Below are 18,402 nucleotides of genomic sequence, written 5' to 3'. Positions count from 1 at the left end.
CACCCCTGCTGCACCGAGAGCCCAGAGAGGAAGGGATTGTACTTGGCCCAGGTGGCAGAGCCACAGTAGGACTTTCCCAGGGTCATCAGTAGCAAATGATCTCGCCCCCTCTCCCCACGGTTACGGCCCAGTAGCATCTGCCTGCTCCGTGCCCCACCCCCTCCTTATTCTGAACGAGGTCTTCCCGTGCCTCATATGGAAAGATCTAAACTAGAGAAAGCAAAAGTGGCTGGTTTTTAAATGCTCATGCCTTAGAACCTCAAGTCAGTTAGTGATCCAGCAGAATGAACTTCATTATTGACTGTTTCGTAATAATCTCTTCAAGGTTATGTTATGTGTATTTTTAAAGTGCACTATCACCACAATGGTGGTATCAGGTGTGTGTGCTTGGGTCTGCCTATGGTAGGTTTGTTAATTGAAAAACCAGGTGTTCAGCTTCTTCAGGAATTTAAGAAGAGTGTTGTAGGCTTTGACGTGGAGTGGGAGGCCATTCCATGCTTTAGGAGCGATGTAAGAGACCGCCAGTCATCATGATCTTGTTTTGTGTATGTGTGGGTTGTGTGTGAATAGGAGTCCTGCGGAGCAAAAATGTATGGGTGGTTGGTGGAAGGAGATGCAACTGTTCAGGTAGGTGGGGTCTTAGTTGTGTAGTAGTGCCTGGAACGAAATAAGCACCTTTGTGTATCGGGAGCCAGCCGAGCTGCATGAGGTGTGGTGTGATGAGACTTCTGTGTGAGAGGTTAAGGATGAGTTTGGCTGCCTAGTTCTATTCTATTACATCCATCGGTTTTGTAAAGCGCTTGGCTTCCCGGCGCAATCGGTCTAGTTGGAGTGAGTGAATTAACAAGCATTGGCATAGCCAATAGGTCTCGCTTTTGGTATTTTATAAGTGGTTACTTATCCAGCAGATATTGATATGTGCAGTAATAGAAAGTGTTGCATGGCTAAAGATTGAAAACCTGGAAGTCAATACCTATTGGCTATTTTTGTATAGCAAATACACGTAAAGCAAAACGTTTGTATGTGTAGGCGTACATGAAATGTAATCTACATTTTTTGTAATAGCATTTTTGCATTTTGTTCAATGACATATTTTTATTGTTGTGCACTTGTGAAAGTATTTGTGCAAGATATGAACAATAATTTTTATAGGGATAATGGCTATGCGAATGCAATCTATAATCGAGGATCCAGGGTGTATCATCATCTTTTTTCTTTCTTGGGTGTAAATATATATATATATATATATATATATATATATATATATATATATTAGATTATTATCTGAACAGCTCAAGTCCAGTTCCTCTCTCACATGGAGGTGTGAAGTCTTAAGGTTGCAAGCTGGCTTATACAGTCTCGGATAGCGCCTTGATGCCCGAAATACACTTTACTGTACTCCCCTTCTCCTATTATGCAGAGATACTCTGAATAACGTTTTTCTCCACCCATTTCAACATGCCACCTTCACCTTGCTCCCGGCGGAACTTCACGTGCTGCAGGTTGTCGTGATAGTCTAAGCGCATCTGCGCCTCGTGGTGAACGGTAAGAAGTCTTCCCGGTAATTTGATTCGAGTACCATGACAACGGTGTTTCTCTTGGCATCAAAAATGTAATGGCGTCCAACCCGCCACTGTACTTTGCTCTCGTCTGTAATTGCCTGATTGAGGGCATCAATTGCTGAATCTTTCACCTCGTGGGCTTTAGCAACTTTCTTCTTGTTCAATTTATCAGCAAAAGCTGCTACTTTGCATCCAAATTTCATAATTCCATATATTATGGAAACACCAATGGATGCGTCAGCAAAGGTAAATTACATAGATTTATTTTTAAAGCATACACAGCAGCAGCCCAGTGCCCTGCACATGGGGGTCTGTAACTACTGTATTTGGATATAGAAGCTGAAAAAATTCTTGGCGCACTTTCCCTCCTTTCTCCGGAAGTGGTGGCACCTTAGCTGGTCGGTGTGGAGAGGTAGTCATTTTTTTTTATGTGCACATTTACATAGTGCGAACTCGACCAGAAGGTATTGAAGCTCTTTACATGAGCTCCAGTTATGTTACACAAGGACACATTCATTTTTGGTAGGCACAGGGAGATTGTAATTTGCCCAGAATCACAGGACACTGAGCAGACTCCTAGGGTTGAACCTGGTTCCCCGGCTCTAAAGTTGCAGCTGTGATCGTAAGGCCACAACCTCTGCCCAACTGACGCTGAGGGGCACAAGATTTTTTTAAGGGAGAAGCCGAACTGAGAGCCGCCCTGAACAACATGTCTGCGAGTCTCCAGTGTACTGCTATCAGCACCAGCCTCACGGACACTTCTTTGTGCCCTAAGTGTCATTGGCGCCTAGGTGTAATATTAATAACTTTCTTTCACTATATGGCCATATATGCCGCACTTCTGCGTTTCTAAATTTTGTGGCAAAACAAGGTCATAATACTCAATTTATGGTAGTCAATTTTCTTCTTCTAAAGGCTTAAGGACCCACGCTTCCTATATATAGAGCATTTCAACTCTTAAAGTTCAGAACACTGCATGTTGTCAGTGGCGGGTGTTTAGTTCACTGACCATCCAGTCGATGCACTGGTTCGTAGCACTATAAATACCTTATAGCGCTGTTGTTGTCCTTTACATGTCACACGGTCTATCGACCTCAGAACCTCGAAAGTAGCCGGGTGAGCACGACTTGGTTTGAGCGTTAAGCGCCTCATACACTGATCTTTGAGAGCGCGAATGGACCAGACCTGATTATTTGAAAGAACGATTTGCTCACCCCTCATCACTTCAGCTATGAGTTTGATGAATCTCAAGGTGCATCGCATGTGCGTACCATAACATTAACACAGCAACATGACGTTAACGCCACATGACCCAAAATCCCACACTTGGCTGTGTAAAACCAACAACATCACAGTGTCCCTCAAAAAGCGCAGTAAACGTGCAGCATGCGTGCTGAGTATTAACGGCTCCAAAGCTCCCTTTTCGTTTTCTTGGCGTGTGTGCTGAGCAGGCTGTTCTACTTTTGTATTCCGAGCAAATAAATCAGCAACCCCAGACAGAACAAGCACGCGAGTGGTGCGCGCGCCACAGCGAGCGATCTGTTTTCAATTATCGTGCCTGTGTCTGGGCACGATAATTGAAAACAGATGTGGTCTGTGTGGGTAACCACACGCAATAGGCCGTGGGCGGAGCAAAGGCAGGACATGCGCCCACCTTTGCCCAATTGCGTACTGTCTTTGTTAAAAAGATGCACACAAATCCCAATAGCTGGCGACAAAACGAAAAGTGCACGCACGAGCATGTGCGACCGTGTGGTGATATTTAAAAAGCCCTTACATAAAGTCAAGCAGAGGGAGCCTGTGCCTGCTTTCTCCAGCCCCAGCAACTCAGCTGGGGTTGAAGAAAGCTTCACCATAGTGTCATCCACCTGGACTTGCCCCCTAGACTCGTCAGAGTCCTGGCGGCGGGTCCAAAGGGATTCAAAATCAAACAAGAATAAAGCGGGTTTAGAACCCATTTTATTATCTTTTTATTTGCAGATGGTGGCGGGCGGCGGCGCTCCTCTGCGATAATGTAGAGGAAACCGATGGTGGACACAAAGGCAAATTTGAAGGAATTCAAGAAATGTGTGATTACCACCATTCTCTGGCTATTGAGAGAAGTGGGTACCTTTGATATCTCTTTGCAGGCCTCACGCATAAGAGTCCATGCATAGACTACAAAGACACCATTAAGGAGACACTGAGGCGTTTTTTTGAGGTTGGAAGTTTTCTGCTCTGATGTCACAGCTTGGAAGTGCGTCAAGCAATTCATCTTCAGAGAAGCGATCTGGAAGGAAGTAACTGGTTGACTTAGGGAGTTTGCACCTGAGAGAGTAGGTTCCATCCAAAGTCTTCCAAATCTGAGCTCCATTCTGTAAGGACAGAAATGTATTGATTTTCTTGGATTTGAGCAGGCCAAACCAAAGGGCAGAACTTCAACTTTAAAAAAAAGAACTGGCGTCAAGCTGCGAGGACTTCCTTTGGTTCTGCCTTTAATGACACCCACGCAGCAAGAAGCTTTTTAGAGAAGAGAAAAGTGGATGCTCGACCCGAAGGCCACCCGGGGTTCAGATGACAATTAATACAAAGTGCGAGAACCAGCTGGAAGTACTGTTTGAGTTCAGGGTAATCAGCTAGAAGAAGTTCCTGAATAAAAGCTGAAACGCCAGGTTTTTGTTCACCTCCCCATCCTTCTTCCCATACTTGTGCATGTGTATCTTAAGTTTTTTTCGACTCTGGCATTGTTGTTAATTGATAAAAGGGTTGTTTTATACTCAGGTGTGCAAATATAAAGCTTGTCATTTGCTACGTAGCTGGAGTCTTATGAGTGTAATATTTGGTATTTTGCATCCCTGATTCAATAAAAAATATTTAAACTGTAAATGAATTTGTTTTGGAAAAATTGTGCTTCAGTAGAGCTAAGAGATTGTAGTTTTGTCAGATGTTTAGTTATAATTCTATTTTTTTTAAATGTACCCAATCATCTATATTCACCCACCAGCTCACCAAACCTGTCCACATCCACTGACTCACCAAATCCTACAATCTCACGCACAAATATAAACCCACAGTCACTTAGTAAACGCTTTCACGAATTAAATGCCAGATCTTTTGGTTTTGCCAGTGCTTCTATGGAAAAGGTGCTGCCAAGAATTACAATGAAAATTCAACAGCATCATAAAATAGATGGTGGGGCTGGCTATACCTGATTTCCTGCTGTATGACCAGGCTGTGCAGTTGGAAATCTTAGTCAGACTATCTAGAGTCGAACTAGACAAGATCTGGACACACATGGGAAGTGTGGCGATGGGGCAGTTCCTTCGGGATGTGGCCTGGCTTGAGGGCACTGAGACCCTTTAGCACGTAACTCAGCACTCCATTTCGTCTCACTCTGATAAGCTGGGATAGTGTAGATACAAAACTGAAGCTCACCTCTTTTCCCTCACCCCACACACCGCCTGTTCTTCATGATTCTCCGTTTAACAGATGGAAGGAGGGAAGGTGCAGAATAGCCATGGTGGTGGTCAGTGATGCAAGATGGCCGCCTGGTAGGAGCTCTTGTTAAGAGCTCCTAGTGCTTGGGATCCCACTTTTGGATTTATCCCTGTTAGCACCTACTCTCTCAAGGAATTCAACAACCACAAGTAACTGGATAGTACTCTTACCTGACTGGCAAATGTCTGGAGCCTGCTGAGAGTCCTGCGGTCGCCCGGGAAGCTGTGGTCATCGGAGGAGCCCGTGTCGTCTGGAGTCACCTTCGCCGAACTGCCTCCGGCCATCGGTGGAAACAGAGACGGATGACTGGAGCCTGCTTAGGGTCTTGCATTCCCCTGGGAAGTCATCGCCTGGAATCTTCCCCACCTTCACCTGACTGCTGCGGGACATCGATGAGCCCGAGATTGAGGGCTGGAGCCCGCCAGTGTCTGCTGGAGAGCTTCTCTGCCCATCGGAGGTGTCAGACTCTTCTGCAGTCACCCCCACCCTCACCGAACTGCCGAAGACTGGCTCTGCGCCTGGAGTGATTGCGCCGTTGCCCGGGTTAAGCGGCTGGAGTGGAGCCCTGGGACAGACTTGCTAGTACCTCATGGAGTGATCTAAGTTGCACGCGACAACTGTTATCGAGGCGGGCTGGGCTCCCGACCTGTCCCCCTGGATGTTGCACAGTGCCCCGCGGTGCCTCATGGAGTGATTTGTAGTTTCACGCGACAACTGCTATCGAGGCGGGCTGGGCTCCCGACCCGACCTGTCCCCCTGGATGTTACACGGCAGCCCCTGCTCCCGTCGACGACGACAGTGTCCTGGCCCTCGGCTGCACGCCGCCTGCACTGGTGCCCTGCACTGATCCTTGTATCACGGATCTGCCTACTGCCCGTGCTTCCGCTCCTGGCCTTCGATTCGCGGCTCTCCCGAGGCCACCCTGCTGCTCCCGAGACCTTCGTGAGCAGACCCGATGCACACAACGATGATTCCCAAGAAGATTGAAACGAACTAAGTGCTGATAACACCAGCTCATTTGATGCACAGGATTAGGTATTGTTCCTGCTCTGCTTTTACTTTGATTTTTAACAATTTACCCTCTGAGATCTATTGCCCAAAATGGCTGGGGTCATAAAACTGCAGCAATAAATCGCCGCCATTTTTACAAGACCCTCATAAAGCTGATAACTCTGCTTGGCACTGGTATTTCCAAAATAGACATAGGACTACCCACTCCCCACTCAGCAAGCTAGAACCTGGACTTCCACGATCTGCCCCTGATTAGAAAGTGAAACTGGTCTACACCCCTGGTCCCAAAACATAATAACAAACAAAGGACTACAATACATTTCTCTCTCTCTCCAACTTGGTGGCCATCTTAGACTAGTTAATCCTCTTTACTTTACCATGCCTAAGAAAGCGACCATTTTAAGACTAGTCACAATCTCTACTCCTTCGTGTCCACTTTTTAGCCTAACTACCCACACCTTACACGCACTTACCATAGCTCTCTATCTACACCTACCCACACAACCTCCTTCACCTACCTTCACCTCTACTCCCAACATGGGACCCACGGGCAAGCACACATATAAAATTAACTACCCCCCGAGCTCTCCAAAAATACCGCCAAACGATTTAAACACAACTTCCTGAAGTCCCACCCTGAAACCCCCTTTGTAGACACCTACTTCTCACTAAACAATGGAGCCAAGAGCACCAACATCATCTTATATACTATACGTAGAGCACAATGGAAAAAAGCGTTCCTCACCTTACTCACTATCTCCGCCACCAGGAAATCCGCCCATGGCTTAACACTTTCCACCACACCATCCCAACTCTTCCCAGCTAGAGCAACCATCACTATATACAACAACTGCATTATCTTAATTCAATTCACAGACAGGAACCTTGACCTTTTCGACAACTTGTTCCCCACTTTCAAAGAATATATCTCCAACCCTCAGACTCCAATCCATCTGGCCTCCAATCCTAACAATCCCTACTCCACAGCGCCTCCTACCACTAACACACACCTCCTCCCTCCCCCAGTACTCTACTCGTATCATCCACCCGCTACAGTCACCTTACACCCCTCCATCCCAGGCGTAGATTCTTACATCCTCCCCACGCCCAACCCCACCCCCTCTACCCCCAACATAACCCTCCACTCCCACTTCCAACTAGACTCTCAGAACAACCCACCTCCCTTAACTGCACTCCCCCTCCCCACAACAGGACCTTCTCCCATCCCATCTCCCCCCCATTCTCAGTCCCCACTACCTCACCTGCATCCCCGCCATCCCTAGCCTTCACCCATCTCTCAACTTCTCCCCCTCATTCTCAGTCCCCACTACCTCACCTGCACCCCCGCCTCCCCCAGACCACACTCATCCCCCAACTTCCCTCCCCCTCCTACCACTTACTCCCGGCCCAATAACACCAACCCCCTTACTAATCCTTTCACACCCCTCCCCCCCAACTTTCATACTCCTCTTACCACCAACACCCTCACCTATACCACTAACCTCCTCCCTAATTCAACCACACCCCTCCCCCCAACCTCCCTACCCTTCCGAACACCAACCTACTCACTAATACCACCAACCCCTGCACTAACACCACCACACCCCGCCCCCCCACTCCAGTAACCTAGACACTTATTCACCTCCAGTGCCCATCCCCAACTCCTTTCCCAATCCCACGCTGGACATGATTATGTCCACCCTCCTCCAAGTCAAAGAAGATCTCCACACCCTCAAAGAGTTACTCTTTACACACCCCAGACACCCCCTACCCACCACCACCACTTCCCCACTAACAAATCCCCCACCCATCCTACTCACCCTCTCACACAAAACTCCCCACACTGGACCTCAATCCCCGCTCGCAATCCCACTAACCGCTCCCGACGCACCATCAATCCACTTTCGGACCACGACATACGCTCCCTCCTCTGCTCATATGACCCAGTTCCCCAAAACCACTTAGCCACCACACACCTTTCCATCCCCACGATTCACTCTAACCCCCTTAGGCACCCCACACAAAACAACATAGGCTCCGTCCCATATAACCTTAAAAAAGTCCCCCTCACTCTAGAACCCTCTACCACCCTTTGCACCCCCAGGCTCAAATGCACACTTCTCAACTGCAGATTGGCCCCTAGACACTCCGCCGACATTGCTGATCTCATCAAAACACTGGATCTTGACCTAACCATTCTGACTGAAACCTGGTTAACTGAATCTTCCACGCCTATCATGGATATTCTAGTTCCCCCCAACTACCACATCATTAGACTTGACAGGTCCAGCAAAACTGGCGGTGGAATCGCATGTATTTATAGGAGCAACCTCTCAGTTACTAGAGTCACCTCCCCCTCTCTTACCTCCTTTGAATACATCTGTCTCGATGTCATCAGCGAGAGCAAACCTGTATGCTCTCTACACATCATCTACCACCCACCTGGGGACAACCTCATCTTCACCCAACAACTCATGGACACAATCTCAACCAATTCCGGACGGCAAAACACTCACATTTTCCTTGGTGATTTCAATCTCCACTGGAACGATCACAATGACGCGATGGTAAATAGTCTCAAACATTCCTCAACGCTCTTGACCTCACCCAAATCTGCAACAGCCCGACCCACGACAAAGGCTCTATCCTCGACCTTATCATCTCCAAAGAGGACTCTACCCAACTTGGGTCAATCCAACCCTGTGACTGGTCAGACCACCACATTATCACATTCTTCATCAATGAAAAAGTTAAATTTAACCCGGTTCAATCCACCAAATCCAAGGTCTGGAAAAGGGACCTGAAGAAACTCAACCCAAACTCTTTACCCTCCCACAGCTGCAATCTCCTCCTTCCCCCTACTGGCGCCTCTGATGTTCAATCTTTGACCGACCACTACCTCAACTCTATGACTTCAATAATCAATGAGGCCGCCCCCTTGCAACTGAAAAGAGTCTCCACTAAGAACTCCAACCCATGGTACGATGGTAGACTCAACGAAGATAGACGGGCCATGCGAATGGCAGAGCGCACCTGGAGATCAGCCCCTTCGGCACTGCACCTTAAAACTCTGAAGAAAAAGAGCAACGCCTACTTTAGGAAAATCAAGCGCTCAAAATCAGATTTCTTCAGCCTCCAGCTCGACCAGGCAAAAAAACGGCCAAGAAAACTGTTTGAACTAATCAAAACACAATCCAAGGAACAACCCCAACAATCACATAGCACAATGGGCGATATACCATCCTGTGAAGACTTCGCTGCTTTCTTTAACCTAAAGACTGATAACATAAGGAGCGGTCTCCTCAATGACGCAAGCCTTTCCTCCAACCCCCACAGCATAACACACACTGAACCAAAAAACAATGCTGCATGGTCATCCTTTGACACCTACTCAGAAGAAACTATTGACAAACTGCTCGGCACCTTGAAACCCTCTAATCACCTCACAGACCCCCTTCCTGCTAACGCTGTAAAAGACTTTATCCCACTGCTCCTCCTACTCTGGACCAAAATTATTAACAGCTCACTTCAACAAGGACTCACCCCTGACTCCCTCAAAGTTGGACAAGTCACACCTATACTCAAGAAACCAACAGCTGACCCTACTGACCTCAACAATTACCGTCCTATTACCAATATTCCCACCCTTGCCAAACTGTTGGAAAAATGCGTACAACTCCAATTGACAAAACACATTGATCAGTTTGACCTCCTCAACCCTCATCAATCAGGCTTCTGAGCAGGGCACAGTACTGAAACTGCTATGACACACATAATTGATGACGCCCTCCAAATCCTAGATCAAAACGATACATGCCTCCTCATCCTTCTTGATCTCTCCTCAGCATTTGACACCGTCAAACACGAGAACCTACTCGAGCTGTTAAACACCAGAATGGGTCTATCTGGGACTGTTCTCAAGTGGTTCACTTCCTTTCTGCATAACCGGTCTCAGAAATTCAAGAGCAACAACTTGATGTCCCCACCAGTGCCTGTAACATTAGGCGTCCCACAAGGATCTTCTCTATCCCCAACATTGTTCAACCTAGTCATGGAACCTCTCACCACCTTGTTACAAGCATCTAATGTACACTTTCACATGTACGCCGACGACACCCAACTATTTCTCAAATTACAATCCCCTAAAGACATCAAACTTCTGAACTCAACGCTCAGAAACACCCAATCATGGCTTGCCGATAATCACCTCAAACTCAATGCTCTGAAAACCGAGTTCCTTCTGATCTCACCTCCTGCGAAAATCTCCACCACTCAAACTTGGCTTAAGCACCTAACTGCACTCAATGTCCAACCTACCATCGTGGACTCAGCGAAATCTTTAGGCATAACACTTGACGCCAATCTCAACATGCAGCAGCATATCAGCAAGGCAACTAAGGGAGCTAATTTCCAAATCAATACCTTGAGGAATATTAAACCCTTACTCCCAGCCAAGGACTTCCAAACTGCAGTACAAGCCCTAGTCATTCCTCGCATAGACTACGGTAGCGTCGCCCTCTGCGGACTTCCCCAATCTACAACTGCCCCCCTTAGAGCCTCTTTGAACGCTGCAGCGAGACTCATCACTGGATCAAAAAAACACTTGCATATTTCCCCTGACTTAAAATCCCTGAACTGGCTGCCTTTTGAAGCCAGAATACATCTGAAAATTGTCTGCATGACACACAGGGCTGTACACCACAACTCACCCGGCTACCTCACTCAGAAACTGACAATATCTGGTGGCGCAAGAACCACTAGAAGCACAAAAAATCTTCTTCTGAAACCTCGAAGATTCCGGAAGGAAAAAACATATAAACGCTCCTTTTCAGGAATGGCACCCAGGATCTGGAATTCACTCCCTCCAGAAACCAGGCGTATCTCCTCCACTACATTTTTTAAGAAAGAAGTAAAAGCTATCCTCATGGCTAAATTCACCTGAACTTTTACTCTGGATCTATTTGAGTCTCTGCACCTATTTGTATTATCTGTTTATCTGATTGTCTATTTGTATTATTGGCTTATCTGATTGGCTATGCTCCCTCATGTACCTACCCTATTTTGCTACTCATTTATTACCTACAACTATTCTGTGCTCAAAAGTCTGTTAATCACTCTCTTGTTTTCTTACCCCTTGTTTTTGTAAAGCGCTCTGATATCTGCAAAGATCTTGTTCGCGCTATATAAAACTTTCAAAATAAATAAATAAATAAACTATTAAACCCTTCACACATTGTAAATTGGGGTTTGGGGTTGACAACTCTGAATGCCTTAATTACCTACAGCTCCGCCATTGGTTATAATATTCTACATTAAAGGCAGCAGTGGTTAGAGATCGAACCGCATTTGAAAAGCTTTTCTCTATCCTCGCGACAACTAAGGGAGCTCGATCTAAAATAAGTAAGATTCTGGTAGGATCCATATACGCAGCCCATGCTTCGTATGAGAGCAGATGGGCGAGGGATCAAGGCGAGGAGGTGTCGTTCAAAGAGTGGGGCACTCTGGGAGGGATGCCCATAGTAGCACTGTGTGTCTGAGGTAAGAGGTATATTATGAAATAATGCACCACTGGTATTAGACCCTACACAGAATTCCCAGTTGTTGGAGGAGATGTGTTCAGCAATGCATATATAGTGGAGCTGTCCACTGCCAGTGTGTGAAGAGAACATATGCAATTCAATACGATGATGAAACCATATATAAAATAGATCATATGTTTAGGTCACAGGACTGTGGCCTCTTCCACATGCATTCGGGCTTTGGGCCTATTCGCTTGATTTCCTTGCCTGCTCAGCAGTATTATTATTATGTCATTGTTAAGGCTACCATGGCCCCTATACGGGTTCAGCTGTGGGCAGGTGCGCCAAAAATATCTTGTACTTTTTATTTGGTCGACTCTGAATACGGAGGGTTTAGAATAGGGGTGAGTAGGGGGTTCCTTTTTTTCTCCCTTATTATTTTTCAGACTTCGGGGTACGAGTGATAATGTGTATTATCTTTAGGAGAATACACAGATTGCATACAAATGTAAATGGCGTCCGCCTGTGTTAAATTATCGTGAGTCAGATGATATCTGGGTAGGTTCAGAAATTCCTGTAGATTTCTGTACCTTAGGTGGCACCACCAAGACCCTCTCTGAGCGCAACCTCCCTTTAAATTGGCTCAGCGAGCAAAGTGTCTGTTCATAGAGGCTGCCGAGAGCCCTTTGGCCATTTTAAAGGAGCCACAGGCTTTTCTTTTGCAAGACTGCAAGCGTGCTTCTGTAACGAGCAGTCAAGTGTACACCGTATGGGATAGTGTCCAAAGGCAGCCATTGCTCAAAGCCTACCTTGGATCCAGTTTTCAATCTCTGGAGGAGATTATGTAGCCTGTGGAAAAACATTTGGGGTCTGACAAAACTAAAATGGAACTTTTTTGGCACGAATGCACAGCTTTAAATTTTGTGCGAACCCAACACAGTGTCTAATCCCTATTGAGAAGCATTGTATTGGCAGCATCATGTTATAGAGATGTTTCTAATTTGGAGGGACTTGGGCAAGAGTCGGCATTGAAGAGTAAGAAAGCAGGAGTGAGGACTTAACCAACTTTGCTATATTCTGTTCAAAATCCGAGGAAGGTTCAAGGACCGTGTTTGTTAACATTCTACAGGCACGTTATATCTATTTGTAAATACCGCATTATGCAGTGACCTTCTGTAAAACCTTTGGCACCACTTTTCCGCAAAGCTCTTAGAACTTTACCCTTTCACTGATAGTGCTGTCCTCCTTAACTGGCACCGGTAGTTTATTTGAAGTTGGATGCTCGAAGTAGTGAAAAATTATTTTATTCTCTGCGACAGAGATCCATAATGTGGCGCATCAGCCCTAAATGCTGTTTGTCGAACATTCTCTAAACAAAGCTGCTCACAAAGCAAGTTGTATGTACAGAATAAAACACCACTATATTTTTTGAATTTGTCGACTTGGTGTTTACCACAGACCACTGACAGTATGATCACTCAGAGCTGGCAAGTGTACAGTTTGAACAATATAGCGTGTTTGTTGATGATGTCATTTCCGCTGCTGGCTTTATAGTGCTTAGAATGTTTACTGAAGCACTCTCTTCCTCAGTTGATTTCTCCTCCCTCGTATTTCTCGTAGGCATAGTTTGCCACTCACTTTCTTTGTTTCTTTCCAGGAGAAGTTGTTGTCTTTGCTGCAGATGGTGAAGGGTTTGTTGGCCCAGAACGCTTTTTGCCGCTCAGTGTTCTGCCAGGAGCTTTGGAGAGTGCAGGTGAGTTGTGAAGATCACCCATGCCATCACAACGAGTCTCCCAGCACTTGGGAGGACACAGCACTTAAAGTAGGCTATATGTGTTCGACCAGGGTTCCGCGGAAAGCATATGTAGTGTCAAGTTGAATACAAAAAAGCAATTGTTCCAAACAAGGTATTTTTTCCCCTTAGAACTAAAATGACAATTGTAGTAAACTGACTGGTGAAAAGCAATAAAACACCCTACAATCCAACCTGTATCCAAGTTTTCTATCCTCCTCATTGCCATCAGTGTAACTCGTGTAATTGAAGAATGAACACAAAAGTATAACACAAAGCAAGAAACTCTTTTCAGTCGTGGAGTTCAATTTCGGAACCTAATGTCTTTATATTTATTGTATATAGCATTTACGGAATGCCGGCATTATTTCCCTTTAAATTTGATAAAATAAAGTACTATAGTTGATCCGTTAACATCTAAGCTTTCTCATATTATCCTTGCTGTGAAGATCCCATTAGTTAAGTCAAAAATGGGGTAAACCCAGTATCCCTATGAACCTGGGCAGTTAATCAATATTGTAAACAATTGGTCCATTCGGGTACACAATATTTCTTTTACCTTCCCATAGATTATGTAGAATTGTGAAGTAAACAACAGAATCCAAGGCCAACAGTGTATTTATCTACTGTTTTATAAATTCTTATATCATGTATTAGTTTCAAGATAGGCTGTACAAGAATAGACTATACAAAAGGTGAACAAGTCGTGCAAATAGTGACTTATAGTGCTCAGTGCTTACGGCGCAACAATAACCAACAAAACTGTACAATTATATACAGGGGGAATATCAAAACAATAATTCGCCGTGGTCTATACTAATTTCAAATATACAACTGTACACTGCATTTGTCAGTACTTAATACAGAATATTAATACAAAGGATCCACTTATTAGTCGACGTTTCAACCCTGGACGAGCGCACATAGGGCGTCACACACGGGTCTTCATCAGGACTGTGAGGGGGGGGTAGCAACCAGCCTTCAAATAAACCCAGCCGGGTTTTAAGGTGTAGTGGGAACCGTATTCATCTGTTCTGTCGGCGTAGTGAAAAATGCACACCCGACACTTGTTGTGATTAGGGGCTCATCAAAGTATGAAAGCCGAACTGAGTATCTTGATAGATAGTCTACCCAGTAGTGCTGAATGATGGTTCGGGAAGGAGGTGACCGAACAGTAAATACAATCGATGTATTAGCACTTCTTTACTAAGATGCAAGAGTCTGTGGATGCACGGTACCGGAGGAGAGGATTCTTCCAAAACGGGACGGCTCCAAACAAATTTGTTTGCGGCTCATCAAAGTATGAAAGCCGAACTGGGTATCTTGATAGATAGTCTACCCAGTAGTGCTGAATGATGGTTCGGGAAGGAGGTGACCGAACAGTAAATACAATCAATGTATTAGCACTTCTTTACTAGGATGCAAGAGACTGTGGATGCACGGTACCGGAGGAGAGGATTCTTCCAAAACGGGACGGCTCCAAACAAATTTGTTTGTTTGGAGCCGTCCCGTTTTGGAAGAATCCTCTCCTCCGGTGCCGTGCATCCACAGACTCTTGCATCTTAGTAAAGAAGTGCTAATACATTGATTGTATTTACTGTTCGGTCACCTCCTTCCCGAACCATCATTCAGCACTACTGGGTAGACTATCTATCAAGATACCCAGTTCAGCTTTTATACTTTGATGAGCCGCTAATCACAACAAGTGTCGGGTGTGCATTTTTCACTACGCCGACAGAACAGATGAATACGGTTCCCACTACACCTTAAAACCCAGGTGGGTTTATTTGAAGACTGGTTGCTGCCCCCCCCCCCCCCCCCTCACAGTCCTGATGAAGACCCGTGTGTGACTCCGTATGTGTGCTCGTCCAGGGTTGAAACGTCGACTAATAAGTGGATCCATTGTATTAATATTCTGTATTAAGTACTGACAAATGCAGTGTACAGTTGTATATTTGAAATTAGTATAGACCACGCCAAATTATTGTTTTGACATTCCCCCTGTATATAATTGTACAGTTTTGTTGGTTATTGTTGCGCCGTAAGCACTGAGCACTATAAGTCAGTATTTACACGACTTGTTCACCTTTTGTATAGTCTATTCTTGTACAGCCTATCTTGAAACTAATACATGATATAAGAATTTATAAAACAGTAGATAAATACACTGTTGGCCTTGGATTCTGTTGTTTACTTCACAATTCTACATAATCTATGGGAAGGTAAAAGAAATATTGTGTACCCGAATGGACCAATTTTTTACAATATTGGTGAAGATCCCATTAGCGTGCTCCGGTTTCATATTTTTGTTCCTGTTGCTTCGTTTGTTGTTGTGTGCTGAGAGGGCTCAGCTTCCTGGGCAGGCCCACAGTTCAAGACAGGTCTTGATGGATAGAGTGGCTTCTGAAGTATTACCCCACTTGTGCTCTCTGATGACACTTGGAGGTGGCCAGAAGCTGTCTGAGGCTAAATTCAGAAGCAGTCTTAATCTCCCCCAGGCGGCACACGTCCCACGTACCTATTGTCCATCAATGACAAGAAAAGCAAATTTCAGTCAAATTCAAGCTAATCTTTTTTAATTGTATAATTCTCTGTGTTTAAACCTTTGAAACGTATTGAAGTGGCGATATTATAAGCGAGATAGATAGGTTATTTGATTATATCAGATAACCTATCTAAGGACGCTTTTACACTGGGACCAAATGAATTTTTCTGGTTAACATCACTATTAATGAGAATTCTAAAATGAATCCTCATAATGAATCCACAACTTGCTTGTTGTTAGAGAAGAGAACAATACAACTTTCAATAGAATTGTCATGGACAGTCTGTGATGGTGTAAAGTGTGTCTGTTGGTGCTTTGTCTGCTGCCTGACTTTGTTTCTCTTCACCCTTAGACTCCCCCAGCGTTGGAGGCTGTCTGGCACCTGCACAAGGAGGTTGTGGAGTTGGAGGAACTTCTGGAAAGGTGTGTCCTGTTTAGAGCGTTTCAGAGTTCAATCTGCAGGGTTAGGTTCCAACATTTGTAAATTCTGCTTGGAATTATCTAAACGAAAGTGTGACCATTTCCCAGTGGAAAACTGGACATCCACAGCTCCTGCATGTGTTTTTATTTTGTGGCGAAACTGTTTCAAAATGCTCTCCTGTGTGTAGATAATAGATGTGCGTTTTCTTCTGCACTGTACTAGCCATTTGATTGAGGTTGTGTGTTTCGCATCATTAACTTAATCTAGATTCACTTGCTGTGCACTATATCACCACTACCATAATATTACCATTACCGGCCATAGGTCACCAGTGGCAAACAACCTCAGCCGCAATGATTGGGGCCTGGTTGCCATGTGGCCTCCCAAACGGGCACTGACAATTGAGATATTTAACCATCATCATGGCCGTCTTTAGGGTGGTGCGACTGGTGCCACCGCATCAGGTGCCAAGCTCAGGGTAGCTATGTTTTGAAATAAATTATGAGTTTAAAACCACCAGCTGCACAGTTCCTTGTGTTTGCGGCAATTTTTGGGCAACAATAAAAATGTCAACATAACTTGTCAAGAGGGGATAATATGTGGCATAACGGCTAGGGCGGTCGACCTTCAAGCTGGTGAACCGGGTTCGAGTCTTGGCAGGGACGCTCAACATCCTGTGATTCTGGGCAAATCACTTAATCTTACCGTGCGTAACAAGAAAAGAAATGTGTCCGTCGGTAACGCAACTGGTGCTCATGTAAAGCGCTCTGATACCTTCAGGTCTAGTTTGTGTTATATAAAACTCTGAGTTTTGTCTAGTGACGTGTTTGACTCAAAATAAAGTGGTGCAAAGGGTTAATATGTCTGCTGCAAAGCACGCTTACCTTGCAGATGGCAGAATTGCTCAGTGAATTACTTGTTTTGTCAGAGAGATCATTTTGTTACTTGTAGTTCATAAGTCACAATCCTAATGTAGCACAGTAATGTATGAGCGGTCATCAAAGAGCTGCGCGCAAACTGCAAGGTATATGTTACCATGTTTTTTCCCCCAGTCTTTTGTTATCCTTTGTTATCCTAATGTTGCTAAAAAGTGTTGATTTAGACAGAAATACATTCTTATTAGTAAAGTCCACTCCCACCACTGTGTTACGTTTTAGATCTTAATTTTGTGCTTCCCCAAGCAAAGCACTGTTAAAATATACTACCTGTCAGTATAGATAACATGTGACTCCTACACCTTGGGTGACGCTGCGTCCTTGAAGCGGGGAAAACTCACCGGCACAGACGGGGGCAGGACTCGGAGCCCCAGCATCCAGCACGGCTGTGTGAGCACCGGCGGCCCCTCCCCTTCCACTACCGGGGGCTATTTAATTTTTCACCAACTTCCGCGGGACGCGCGCGGGCGGGCGGGCCCGTCACAGCCAGGAACAGCCAGGGCAGGGCCGCCCCCCCTTACGCCTATTGGGTGGACTCCATTGAGGACTGAATCAAACCGTGATTCTGACTAAAGGCACTGTCTATCACACACTCAGAAGAAATTATAAAATTGTTTTTGTTGTTGTTTTTTTTTTTGTTTTTCAAAAAAACTTTATTAAGGTATTACACAGTTCTCACAGCTATCAGCCTACAACCCAGAGGGCCGGCAGCAAATCATGAGCAGAAAAATCAAGTTATCAGAACGGATCAAACACAGCCGGCAAGCCGACAACCCAGGGGTCCGGCGGCGTGCAGGAAAATAACTTGCAGTTAGTTCCAAGTCCAATGCTGCAGCGGAACCCTCCACCCAGCCTAGCCTCAGAAGAATGAGGGCAGTCTCTCTGTCATAGAACATCTTTGCGGCTGCACAGCTATGAGATAGACCTGTTGTGTCCCTTCCCGCTAAACTAAATATGAACTATATCCAACACCCCCCCCCAACATGTTAATCTGCCCGCTAACAGCTACCGTTTGCCCTATAAAATTATGCAGTGTATACGCCCCACTATATCTGTAAGAAGTCCCCCCACACTCAAGTCCCGCCCCCGCCCAACTCTACCACTATAATTGTTATATCGATTTCTGGGCTGATCTCCCAT

General features: G+C 45.4%; 1 protein-coding gene and 1 pseudogene across 1 annotated transcript in view; one reads left to right on the top strand and one right to left on the bottom strand.

The window, feature by feature from the left end:
- The window catches only part of FANCA (FA complementation group A), a 674,778-nt gene that overhangs the window by 74,857 nt on the left and 581,519 nt on the right, over window positions 1-18,402 (top strand). Inside the window, exons 5-6 of the mRNA XM_078671408.1 lie at window positions 13,227-13,322; window positions 16,259-16,329. Of these exons, the coding sequence (XP_078527534.1) occupies window positions 13,227-13,322; window positions 16,259-16,329 (167 nt within the window). The remainder of the gene's footprint in view (window positions 1-13,226; window positions 13,323-16,258; window positions 16,330-18,402) is intronic.
- LOC144799232 (ATP synthase peripheral stalk subunit b, mitochondrial pseudogene) lies at window positions 1,332-1,982 on the bottom strand (annotated as a pseudogene).

The sequence above is a fragment of the Lissotriton helveticus genome, chromosome 12, assembly GCF_964261635.1.
Source record: "Lissotriton helveticus chromosome 12, aLisHel1.1, whole genome shotgun sequence".
In the NCBI taxonomy this organism is placed as follows: domain Eukaryota; kingdom Metazoa; phylum Chordata; class Amphibia; order Caudata; family Salamandridae; genus Lissotriton; species Lissotriton helveticus.
The sequence above is the reverse complement of the archived record's forward strand: the minus strand, read 5'-3'. Positions and strand labels throughout refer to the sequence as shown.